The sequence below is a fragment of the Oppia nitens genome, unplaced genomic scaffold (genome assembly GCF_028296485.1).
Source record: "Oppia nitens isolate AA-2021 unplaced genomic scaffold, nextdenovo-longstitch-racon4-pilon3 scaffold2_pilon_pilon_pilon, whole genome shotgun sequence".
Classification (NCBI taxonomy): domain Eukaryota; kingdom Metazoa; phylum Arthropoda; class Arachnida; order Sarcoptiformes; family Oppiidae; genus Oppia; species Oppia nitens.
Genome location: NW_026533210.1, coordinates 3,654,534 through 3,666,786, shown reverse-complemented (window position 1 = coordinate 3,666,786; position 12,253 = coordinate 3,654,534). Strand labels below are relative to the sequence as shown.

Genomic DNA, 12,253 nt, shown 5'->3' with positions numbered 1-12,253 from the left:
TAATAAATTTTATTTTCTATTAAATTAAATTAAATACTATTTTATTTATATCATCATTTGATTCAATGCAAACAACAAAATTAAAATATTTATAAATTATATTATTCTGTAAATTAAACATTTAAATAATTGGTTAAATATTTAACATACTGTAATTTATTAATAAAATAAACAAATTTTTCGATAATGTTGTTTTAATAGTGAAATGTTTAAATCAATAGACTATAAAAATATATTAGATCTGTTTAATTATTAAAATAAGTATATAATTTAACTGTATATTTTTAATATTAAATGTATTTATCAAAATATATAATAAATTTTTATATTTTATTACTGACTGTTTTCTAATTGTTTACGCAAAATAAGTACATAGTCATCATATTGAGCTTGGTAATAATTGCAAGCTACAGGTTCTCCAAGGTTATGATTTTTAGCCCATTCCCTGACATCCCATTTCATGCGCCCCTCACGCGATCGGTTGGTAACCGGTTTCTCATCAGTTTGAAAAACGCCCGGCTGTTTGTAAACCAAAAATATATATCTATGTAAACCCGATTCAGGTGGTGGTCCCGAACCGATATATTCAGCTAACGCATGTCCCTGACTGATGTCAGTGCCGGGTATATTAATGGTCAACCAATGTTTGACTTGACCGTACTGAGGATCTGTACGACTTGGAGCGTCGGGATCTGTCATTACTAGCGTATAGTATGCACCCGACTCTGTAGGCCAGTTGACCTGTGGCTGGTCTTTAACCTGTGTCGGTGTCAATTCATTGCCATAGTTGACCTCAACTCCAGATGGATATTTGATCTGAAAATTACCAAAATAACTAAAATATAATATTAAACTTAGATTTTAGTATTTAATTTTAACAAACAGTTAACTTGTCTTTTGGTATGGAATCGATAATATCGGGAACAATACCATCGCGTCTTAACGGAGACATTCTTTGTCGTCGAAGAAAACCTTTGACTCTTCCTTTTGTTCCGCCTTTGGTTTCTTGTGTTAAACAATCACTGATAAAAATAATTGATATTAAGAACACAACATTTAATAACATAAAATTAATTTTATTTAAAGACAACATTTATTTGCTATTCAATAATATTTTTAATTGAAATATACTAAACATAATTAGTTTATTTTCATAAATAAAATAAATTTTCTATATTTAATATTAATTTTATAAATCACTTACAAAATAAATTAATTAGGTAAATTAATATAAAATAAAAGTTAATTTTCCACTTAAACTATTTTTTAATTAAAAAACAAAAGAAAACCTAAATACAAAAATTAATATAATATAATATAAGTTTACTTTTTTGTATAATATTTTTTTACAAGTTTGTTATTAACAGTTCAGTTTTAGTGCATTTTTCTACTGATAATTATTTCAAGTATATTATTAAGGTATCCAATTGAAGTTATTTAACATTTTAAATAATAATGAAGAATAAGATTATATTAAATATATGTGTATATCATATAATAATAAACATTTTTCCAAAATTTTAGTTTACATATGAGTTATTTATTATTACTCAAAACAACTTTTAATTAATCTTTTGTCTATTTATGTAACTTTAAGCTATCATTTTATCACCTTTGAATGGATATTTATTATCATTATGGTTAGTTATCATTATAAAGGAAAATATAATAAAATTACATATATTGTACTGTATATTATAAACTTATATATTAATAAGCCTTAAATATACAGTAATTATGATTTCAAGGTAATATTGTTTATTTATACTATTACAATAAATTGTAAAAATTAATATTATGAGTTTTACTTTAATTTACAAAAATATCCAATTAAAATAAAAACTAAGATTATATGAGGTAATTAATAAATATTTAAAATTTAGAAGAAAAAAGTATTTATAGGAACAAGAGATAGGATTAAAAAATAAAGACTAAAATAGTTATATAAGTGAAAAAAATATTTTCTTTCAAATAATTTTTAAATAAAATATTTTATTCATAAATTATTATTAATATTAAAATTAAAATAAACATTGTTTAAATTTAATTTGATGATTAGCATAAAAACAACTAACTTAATATTTTAACATAATTTATTAATTAAATATACAAACTTATTGATAAATTGATTTTTAATACATTATAAAACTATATTAAACTAGTCTAATTATTTAATAAAACAAAAAATATATCAACTGACTCTCTATATAAATTTATTATTATTATTATCAAATAATAGATTATTGATTATTTTCGATTAGTTTGCGCAAAATGATAGAATATTCATCAAATTGAGCTTGGTAATAATTACAAGCTACAGGTTCTCCAAGGTTATAATTTTTAGCCCATTTCCTGACATCCCATTTCATACGCCCCTCAAGCGATCGGTTGCTAACCGTTTTCTCATCAGTTTGAAGAATACCCGGCTGTTTGTACACAAAAAATATATATCTATGTAATCCAGTTTCCAGCGGAGGTCCCGAACCAGCAAATTCAGCCAAAGTACGTCCTTTACTGATGTCATTGCCCGGTATATTAATGATTAGTCAATGTTTGCACTGACCGTATTGAGGATCTGCACGACTTGGAGCATCGGGATCTATCATTACTAGCGTATAGTATGCTCCCGACTCTGTAGGCCAGTTGACCTGTGGCTGATCTTTAACCTGTGTCGGTATCAATTCATTACCAAAGTTGACCTCAACTCCAGATGGATATTTGATCTAAAAATTATAAAATAACTAAAATATAATATTAAACTTAGATTTTAGTATTTAATTTTAACAAACAGTTATCTTGTTTTTTGGTACGGAATCGATAATATCTGGAACCACACCATCGCGTCTTAACGGAGACATTCTTTGTCGTCGAAGAAAACCTTTGACTTTTCCTTTTGTTTCGCTTTTGGTTTCTTGTGTTAAACAATCACTGATTAACACAATTGATATCAATAGCACACAGTCTAATAATATAAAATAAATTTTATTAAAAGACAACATTTATAGTATTTATTTTTTATACAATTGTTTTTATATTTAAATAAAAAATGCTAATTTTACAAATAATTTGTTATCTATTATAAAATAAAACTGATAAATCTTTATACTTTTGAGAAAATATATGATAATTTGTTTATTAATTAACAACCGGTTTTTATAAAAGTATTATTAAAACAATCATAACAACCATAAAGTCTAATTCATAAATGACTTACTAAATATTAATTGATTTGCAAATTAATTGAATTTTAGTATATTATTAAATAAAATTTTTATTTAAAATAGCAACAGAAAATTTTTATAATATAATATATTTTAATACAATTACTTTTTACACTATTTTTTATCAACTTTTAGCTATCATTTTAGCACTTTTGAATAGACAGCTTAATATCATTATATAGCAAAATAATATTGTATAAATATTGCAGTTAACTGTACCTAATAAGTTTAATTATAATCAATACTGATATTTTGTATTTACAGTACATAAATAATCACAACATTTTGATTTAATAATTAATAAATTTATATAAAAACGAAATAAAATTTATTACCTTAAAATCATAATAAAAAACTATTATATTTTTTTGGCTATATTTAACATGTAATTAGCACTAAAGATGAATTGTTAATTAAAAATCAAATACAATTAAAACTTAGTTTATTTTATATTATATTACAATAAAAAGTAGTTTATTTAATATATATATAAAAGTTTTGCTAAACAAATTACCAATGATATTAATATTAAAAAAAACAAATAATCTTTTAATTTTTTGACAATAGCTGTATGTAAGTCATTGTGTATTATTTAATATTAATTAAATCATATATTTTTCTATTATTAAAAAATAGAAATGATTTTATTACATATTACATGTCTTTATCATTTAAAAAATTGTTTATTACAATATATTTATATATAATATAAAATTTATTGAATTAACCATGATTAAAATATAGTATAGTTTATTAATAAATCTAAAATTTAGAGAATTTGTTATTTCAATGTAATATATATAAGACTAGCAGTTATTTATTAATTATTATTATATAATATTGTTTATGTTGCAGTCGTTGAGTAGATAACTAGTCTTGAAGTTAGTGATGTCGATGATGGTAAATAAATTGTGACACAGTTTAATTCGATTAAATATAAAAAACTTTATTTGATTATCATAGGTTATATTAAAATACAATTATTAATTATTAATATAATAAACATAGAAAATACATAAAATGAGTGGATCTCTTAATACTTGATCCTGTATCCCACATATGGGGGATCTCATTGACAGTTGCTTTTATACTGCATACTGTTGAGGTCCATGGCTCCGGTACTTACCAATCATAAGTCAGATTCATTTTTGCAGTAGTCCTCCATTGGAGGACTAAATATTGCTGCAATAGTGGGGACATGTTTGGAGGTCTGTAACTTATCTGTGTTTAGTGGTACAAAGTTTGTACCCATTAATTATGGTTTGTTTATAGTTAAACTACTTTGAAATCAAATTTGGTAAAAATCCCTACCCGGGAAGTATTTGTTTTATTACTTTAAGTTATATTTTTTAAAAGATAAATAAACATAAATAGAGAGTAAAACATTAGTTAACATAGAGTAATACACTTAAACATTAATTAAAGACAGTTGTCACTATAGTGGACAACACATCTTATAAACAAAGATTATATATGTGTGGGAAATGTTTTTTAAGTAAAACATATAACTATTTATTATTTTGATTAAATATATCTCTCATGTCTTACATATAATTTATTTTTACTATTACATTAATCTGTAAACATAAAAATTATAATTATTTCTGTCATTTATAAACTAATAAATTTAAATAAACATTAAAAATTATATGAATGTTATGAATTATATGTATGAGATGTTTAACTATTTTATATTATAATTTAAATAATTTACTATTGAATTAGCAAAAGAGTTATCGACAAACGGAAACAGTATTTGAAGTCAAATAATATTAATTATTTTTATTATTAATATTTAAATAAATAAATATTAATTTTTAAAAATACATAAATTTAGTTAAAAGTTAAACACGAAAAATATTTTTTAAAAATATAAGCAAAATAATTGTAATTTATAAAAAATAAAGAATACTGTTAGATAAATGATAATTTAAATATTATATTTCAAATTAGTTACAATAAAATATAAAAATAGAATATATTAATTATTATATCAGTTTTAATAATTAATATTAAAACAAATACATATTATAACACTGTATAATTGTTATTATGGTAAATGTGTTTAATTAACTGAAATCAATTTGTTTGAACAAAATGGGCACATAATCATCGTATTGTGCTTTATAATAATTAGCGGCTACAGGTTCGCCCAAATTTTGATTTTTAGCCCAATCTCTTATATCCCAGTTTATGCGACCATCAATTCTTCGATTGGTAACCTGTATTTCATCAGTTTTGAGAACATCCGGCTGTTTGTACACCAAAAATATATATCTATGTAATCCAGTTCCCTGTGGAGGACCCGAACCCATATAGTCAGCTAACGTAAGCCCTTGACTGATGTCAGTGCCGGGAATATTAATAGTTAGCCAATGTTTGAATCGACCCGTCCCGGCGTCAGGATCTATCATTGCTATCGAATAATAAGCACCCGATTCTGTCGGCCAATTGACCTGTGGTTTGTCTTTAACCTGTGTTGGTGTCAATTCGTTGCCATAGTTGACCTCAACTCCAGATGAATATTTGATCTAAAAATTACATAATAAGTGATGTTTAATATTAAACTTAGAAATTAAATATTTCTAAAAGTTTCGACAAACAGTTATCTTGTTTTTTGGTACGGAATCGATAATATCGGGAACAATACCATCGCGTCTTAACGGAGACATTCTTTGTCGTCGAAGAAAACCTTTGACTCTTCCTTTTGTTCCGCCTTTGGTTTCTTGTGTTAAACAATCACTGATTAACACAATTGATATCAATAATACACAGTCTATTAAAATAAAATTAATTTTTTTAAAAGACAACATTTATTTAAACTTTTTTACTATAACCTAATCTTTATATATAAATAAAATAAATTCTAATTTTGACAATTAGTTTGTTATCATTAAAAATAAAACTGATAATCTTTATAATAATAGAAATTTCAAATTTATACTTTACTTATTTTACAAAATATATGATAATTTGTTTTGTCTTTAGAAACCGGTTTTTTAGTACTGTATTAGAAAATAATGTAAATTTGTACTCATAGTACTTTAAAACAAAATTGTTACGTTTTTATTTCTAAATCAATTTTTTTAAATAGATGTGAAATATTTTTTTTATATACTAATATTACATTATATTACATATATAGATACCTAATTAAATACCTAACAATTTCGTTTTTGTAATCTATTAAAATATTACTTATAGTCGTTGTCATCACAACAGTGAAACAATTAATTTATAAAGGGAGTAAAACTATTAGCAAGGTAATCAATATATTTTTACATACATAATAATATATATATACTGTAACAGATTCTGTATATTGAATGTGAATTTGTTTATAATTAATAAAATAAATATTTGATTATAATTTTTTTTAAAAAGTATTAACTAGGTAATGTTAATTATTAAGTTTATAATAAGTAAGCTAGATCAATTCTTTTGTTACCGCTGAAACAATATAATAAGTTTGTTTTATGGCACCGATATACAGGCAAAACATATAAAAAAATTATTTTATAATTTTTAAATAAAATTTATGCGATTTAATCACTTACTTTTTGATCAAAATTATTTAACCGAAATAAATAGCGATATATTTGATATGTGTTTCGGAAAGGTATACAATATTTATACTTTGATTTGTCAGTACTGGCGGTCAACTGAGATATCTCTATGTGTTTATCGTTAGTTGGATCGCAACCTATCGCACCCTAACCTCACTGATAATAGCTATGAGAGATATCTCAGTTAACTCCTATTGAAGGATAGTATGATTACATATATATATATATCATTATTTTACCACAAAAAATGTCAAATGATTTCAAATTAAATTTCAAAATAAAAAATTATTTAAAGAATTTAATATTTCTGTAATATCTAAATATACTGTATTGTGATTATCATTAATTTAGTAAGTTTTATATTTTATATAAAAATTTCTCTAATCAAATCAATTTTCTAAATGTTACGAAAAATTTCATAGTTGTTAAAATATTTTCTATTACTTTAATAATAGAGTAATATGTGATTATTTAATATTGACTATTTAATACACAATGAACTGTAATAAAAAAATATTATTGAGAAAATAAAATAAAAATGCTTATGATTTTTAAAAATAATATCATTAGTATTTTGTTTAACAGACAAAAATGAAAATTTTATCTAAATTAATAAAAATATTTTTTTATTGTAATATATTGACAATTAAAAAATACATAAAGTTTTTATAGTATTTGATTTGAATTAGTAACTAACAGTTCATTTTTAGTGCTAATTACTAAACATAATTATTATATTAATTATTATATTAGTATAATTATATAGCAAAATAAATCACAATTTATTATATATTTATTTTGTAAATTTTACTATAAGTACTGTAGTAATCATAATAATAAAATACTATATAAGCGTTAGAAATTGCTTATATTTATCAAGGATAAAATATACAGGTATTTAAGTACAAATATATTACAAAACTGTACAGTAAATACTAGATACACTGTATACGTATTGACTATTATTAATAATAACTTACTTGTTAGTATACTGTACTTATTAGGTACAGTTAAGTTCATTATCTATAAACAACATATATATTAAAAATATTAAAAAACATATATAAAAATTTAGTATAAATCAGTAATGTTGATATTTACTAAACTGATAAAGGTATATATATATATATAATAAGTTGCCATAGAAAGTATTTTTTAAAAAATATTATATATTGTTGTAATTTTTTTTAAACAAATCAATCAAACAAATAAAATTTTGATATAATTGAAATTTGTTGCAAATGAAACATAAAGTATATAAATATTTAGTGTCAAGTAATAATTATTACTAACAAATTATTTATTTATTTTTAATTAAAATATTGTTTTAGTTTTATTTTCTAACTTAATAATAATAATAATTAGTATTTAAAAAATTTCCAGTAAATACTATGAGTGACAATAGTAATGATAAATCATCGCTCAGACGGGACGGTGTGATTCCCGATGTTATTGACTCCGAGCCTATCCATAAAATCAATGTAAAAAATATTTAAAAAAAATTATAAACCATTTATATATTATTGAACAAAATATTAGCTAATATACTAACCATTGATTTTTTTAAAGTTAAAATATTCGTCGGGAGTTGAGGTAAACTATGGCACAGAACTGAAACTGTCTGAAAGCAAGGATGTGCCACAAGTCGACTGGCCTACAGAAACGGGCGTTTACTATACTCTTATGATGATCGATCCGGACGCACCATTTCGATCGAAACCATTACTTAGTCCAATCAATCATTGGACAGTTATGAACATTCCCGGAACTGATATCAGTAAAGGCCGGACAGTGTGCGGATATAGAGGAGCCGGAGCGCCACCGTTGGGTGGTTTGCATCGGTATATATTTTTGGTGTACAAACAGTCAAACGGTATTATTGAGACAAATGGGACTCCCGTTCTCAACGAATCGTTCAGAACTCGTATTAAATTTAATATTAGAGAATGGACTAAATCTAACAATTTAGGCGAACCGGTAGCTGTCAATTATTTTCAATCCCAGAGCCAGCGATCATGTATTATATTATAATTTTGCACACTATATGATATTATAAGATATATTTTTCAAACTATATAATAGCTATTAGTTTGGGAAAATTCCATTCATTGTATTATTTTTCGAAAATTCCATTACATTTTTACTGTTCCCTAGAAATTGCATTTCATTTAATATTGAACCCTAAACTACATATTTTATAATAATAATGTTTTTATTAAACATATATATATATATATATATATATATATATATATATATATTTTAATTGTATATTGAATTGTATAACATTACAATAAACTATATAAAAATAAATTTTAGATGATTTAAGATGATTAATGATGTTTTGTTTAGCTAAATATTTGCCAAATTGAATGACTATTTAATAAAATAATTTTAATAATTAATAAAATATATTTTTTATTATATTATACATGTTTTTAACAAATAAAATTAATAGTAATTTTGTACTTTTAATTTTATTTATTAAAATAAACATTTTATTATTTTTGACATTAATTTTGCTAAAACCTTACTAAAAAAATATATAATATAATCAAACAATCTATAGCAAATATTGATAATCAAAGCAAAAGTTTTTTTTTAAATTACAAGATTTGCTTAAAAAAATTTCAAACTTGAATTAATTTTTTTATACCTAAATTACAAAATTCATAGTAAGTGTACTTATTTTTAATATAATAGTGACTTACAATATATTTGTAAAATTCTAAATACAATCTATAATAATAATAGAAATTATTTAAACATTAAACAAATATTTTAAGACTAGATATTCATTTACATTTGTTTTAATATTTTACTTTAATTAGTTTTTATTATTTAAAAAATATTTATTTAGAAATTATTATTTGCTGTAAACACAAACAATATAATTAATGAATAAATTGTGGCAAATATTTGTTATGTCAATAATTTCATTGACATTATTATTAATAACTGTTTGTCTGTGTGTCGACCAAAACGATTCAACACAAACTCAGGAATTGAAATCAAATGAACGGCGGAATCTTATAAGGGATGGTATTATTCCCGATGTTATCGATACGATTCCCAAATACAAGATAACAGTATAACTTATGAACAAATTGTTAATTACAGTAAAAAAATGTTTAACTATTTAGATAAAGTTTCGGTCGGGAGTCGAGGCTAACTTCGGCAATGAATTAACACCGACTCAGGTCAAAGACAAGCCAACTGTGAGTTGGCCATCAAAAAGGGATGTCTACTACACTCTTGTTATGACAGATCCAGATGCACCCACCCGTTCCAATCCCATTAATGGTCAATACAGACACTGGTTAGTCATTAATATTGCCGGTTTAGATGTGGCCAATGGTCAGATTTTGACCGATTTCATTGGATCTGCACCACGAAAAAATACTGGTCTACATCGTTACGTTTTTCTAGTATATAGACAGCCAAAACTGATTGAACACCCGGTGTCCAGATCTGATTTAGCCAAACGATCCAAATTTAAAATCAGAGACTTTGCTAAGGATAACAATTTAGGCCAACCCATTGCAGTCAACTATTATATGGCACAATGGGATGGAAAGTTGGGCTAACATTAGAAAAAGATAAGTCTATATTTGATGTAATGGATCATTAATATTACAGTTAATTAGCTAACAAAACGATTATTTAATGTTTTAGTAATTATTATGCATTACAATAATATTCAATTATATTTCGTTTTTAAAAAGCAAATTGAAATCAAAGTTTATTTTTAATTAGTTTATTAATATCTAATATTTTTAACAGCATATTTATATTGTGACTATTTAAAAAAAAATTATTAACAGTTTTCAAAATTATATAATCAATCAAGTTTTGGCTTATTTAACTCAACCCACCATTGATTGTAGTAGTCATCAGTCTATTACACATATATTTTCTAAAAATTTATATGAATATTTAAAAACAATTTTAAGATAATTTAATTTATTTAAAATATTTTTTTATTGAAACTTTATTTCATGATTTAGTGATTTGTAATCACAACATTACAATAAATATAATTAATTTAAAAAAAATAACAACTTTAATTTTAGATAATTTAACATAATCAATGATATTTATTTATTGATAACATACTAAATTAAATATTTGTTCAGTTATTGCTAAATAAAACCAGTTTCTAATGATATTATTGACTACAATACTATTAGTATTTAATATAATATATACTGTAATTTACAAATACATACATATTTTTTTAACAATAATAAATAAAAAATTTTCAATGTTTGCATTTTTACAGTTTTATTTAATTAAGAACTTTTTTGAGTACTTTTTTTGTTGCTTGAAATTTGAGAAAACCTGAATAAAATAATAGAGAAGTAATAAAATCAAACATTTTATAGAAAACATCGATATTTGAAACGATAGTTGGATTTGAATTACATAAATTGTTTATATATTTTCAAATTTAAAAAACTTGATTTTAATTTTATACCTTATTTACAAAAAAAGTGAGAAAAAATACTCTCTTATTTGTACTTAGTTTTGTGTCTTGTTTTTTAAAATAGTAGTGATTTAGAAACTAAAATCTATAAAAAAAATTAAAATTATATAAACACGCAAATATTTTTTACAAGTGTTTTCATTGCATTTAATATTAAAAAAATAAAAAGTATTAATAGTTTTAATTATTAAAAAAATATTGTTTATGTTTTATTAATTACTACAAACACGAAATACACTCAATAAATGTATAAATTGTGGCAAATATTTTTAGTGTCTGTGATTTCCGTGATATTATTCATAACTGTTTGTCTGTGTGTCGACCAAAACGATTCAACGCAAACACATAAAACTAAACTCAATGGACGCAGGAATCGGTCACCACTTAGACGGGACGGTATTGTATCCGATGTTATCGATACGGTTCCCAAATACAAGATTACTGTATGAAATATTTATGAAAACATTTAACAACAACAAAATTAAAGTATTAAAAAATCTTATTTTAGGTAAAGTATCCGTCGGGAGTTGAGGCTAACTTCGGTAATGAATTGACACCGACTCAGGTCAAAGACAAGCCAACTATAAGCTGGCCATCGGAATTGGATGCCTACTATACTCTAGTTATGACAGATCCAGATGCACCCACCCGTTCCGATCCCATTTTCGGTGAATTCAAACACTGGTTAGTCATTAATATTGCCGGTTCAGATGTAGTCAGTGGTCAAGTTTTGGCCGATTATAAGGGATCGGGACCACCAAAAGATACAGGACTTCATCGCTACATTTTCCTAGTTTATAGACAGCCAAAACTGATTGAGCACCCGGTGTCCACTACGGACTTAGCCAAACGATCCCAATTTAAAATAAGAAACTTTGCTAAGGATAACAATTTAGGCCAACCCATTGCAGTCAACTATTTTATGGCACAATGGGATGGAAAGTTGGGCTAACATTACAACGACTAAACAAAACAATTAT

At 23.9% G+C, this 12,253-nt stretch overlaps 5 protein-coding genes and 1 pseudogene across 5 annotated transcripts; 3 read left to right on the top strand and 3 right to left on the bottom strand.

The window, feature by feature from the left end:
• Positions 1-333: 333 nt before the first annotated feature.
• Positions 334-1,270, bottom strand: LOC128955643 (protein D3-like). The gene is made up of 3 exons (XM_054301316.1): positions 1,205-1,270; positions 884-1,022; positions 334-816 (listed from the first exon to the last, which is right to left on the bottom strand). Exons 2-3 carry the CDS (start codon positions 950-952, stop codon positions 334-336), a joined length of 552 nt encoding a protein of 183 aa, XP_054157291.1. The 5' UTR covers positions 953-1,022; positions 1,205-1,270.
• A 970-nt stretch (positions 1,271-2,240) lies between these two features.
• On the bottom strand, positions 2,241-4,421 carry LOC128955642 (protein D3-like; annotated as a pseudogene).
• An 869-nt stretch (positions 4,422-5,290) lies between these two features.
• On the bottom strand, positions 5,291-6,224 carry LOC128955641 (protein D3-like). Its single transcript, XM_054301315.1, has 3 exons — positions 6,171-6,224; positions 5,825-5,997; positions 5,291-5,752 (listed from the first exon to the last, which is right to left on the bottom strand). The coding sequence occupies exons 2-3, from the start codon at positions 5,891-5,893 to the stop codon at positions 5,291-5,293; spliced, it is 531 nt and encodes a 176-aa protein (XP_054157290.1). The 5' UTR covers positions 5,894-5,997; positions 6,171-6,224.
• Positions 6,225-8,174: 1,950 nt separating this feature from the next.
• Positions 8,175-8,822, top strand: LOC128955465 (protein D2-like). The gene is made up of 2 exons (XM_054301139.1): positions 8,175-8,268; positions 8,357-8,822. The coding sequence occupies exons 1-2, from the start codon at positions 8,179-8,181 to the stop codon at positions 8,816-8,818; spliced, it is 552 nt and encodes a 183-aa protein (XP_054157114.1). The 5' UTR covers positions 8,175-8,178; the 3' UTR covers positions 8,819-8,822.
• A 916-nt stretch (positions 8,823-9,738) lies between these two features.
• LOC128955640 (protein D3-like) lies at positions 9,739-10,374 on the top strand (the record flags this gene model as incomplete). The annotated part of the gene is made up of 2 exons (XM_054301314.1): positions 9,739-9,876; positions 9,931-10,374. Coding segments are annotated over 2 exons (582 nt in total), but the record flags the coding sequence as incomplete, so codon positions are not given.
• A 1,109-nt stretch (positions 10,375-11,483) lies between these two features.
• On the top strand, positions 11,484-12,241 carry LOC128955292 (protein D3-like). Its single transcript, XM_054300952.1, has 2 exons — positions 11,484-11,716; positions 11,782-12,241. Exons 1-2 carry the CDS (start codon positions 11,519-11,521, stop codon positions 12,223-12,225), a joined length of 642 nt encoding a protein of 213 aa, XP_054156927.1. The 5' UTR covers positions 11,484-11,518; the 3' UTR covers positions 12,226-12,241.
• Positions 12,242-12,253: the final 12 nt, after the last annotated feature.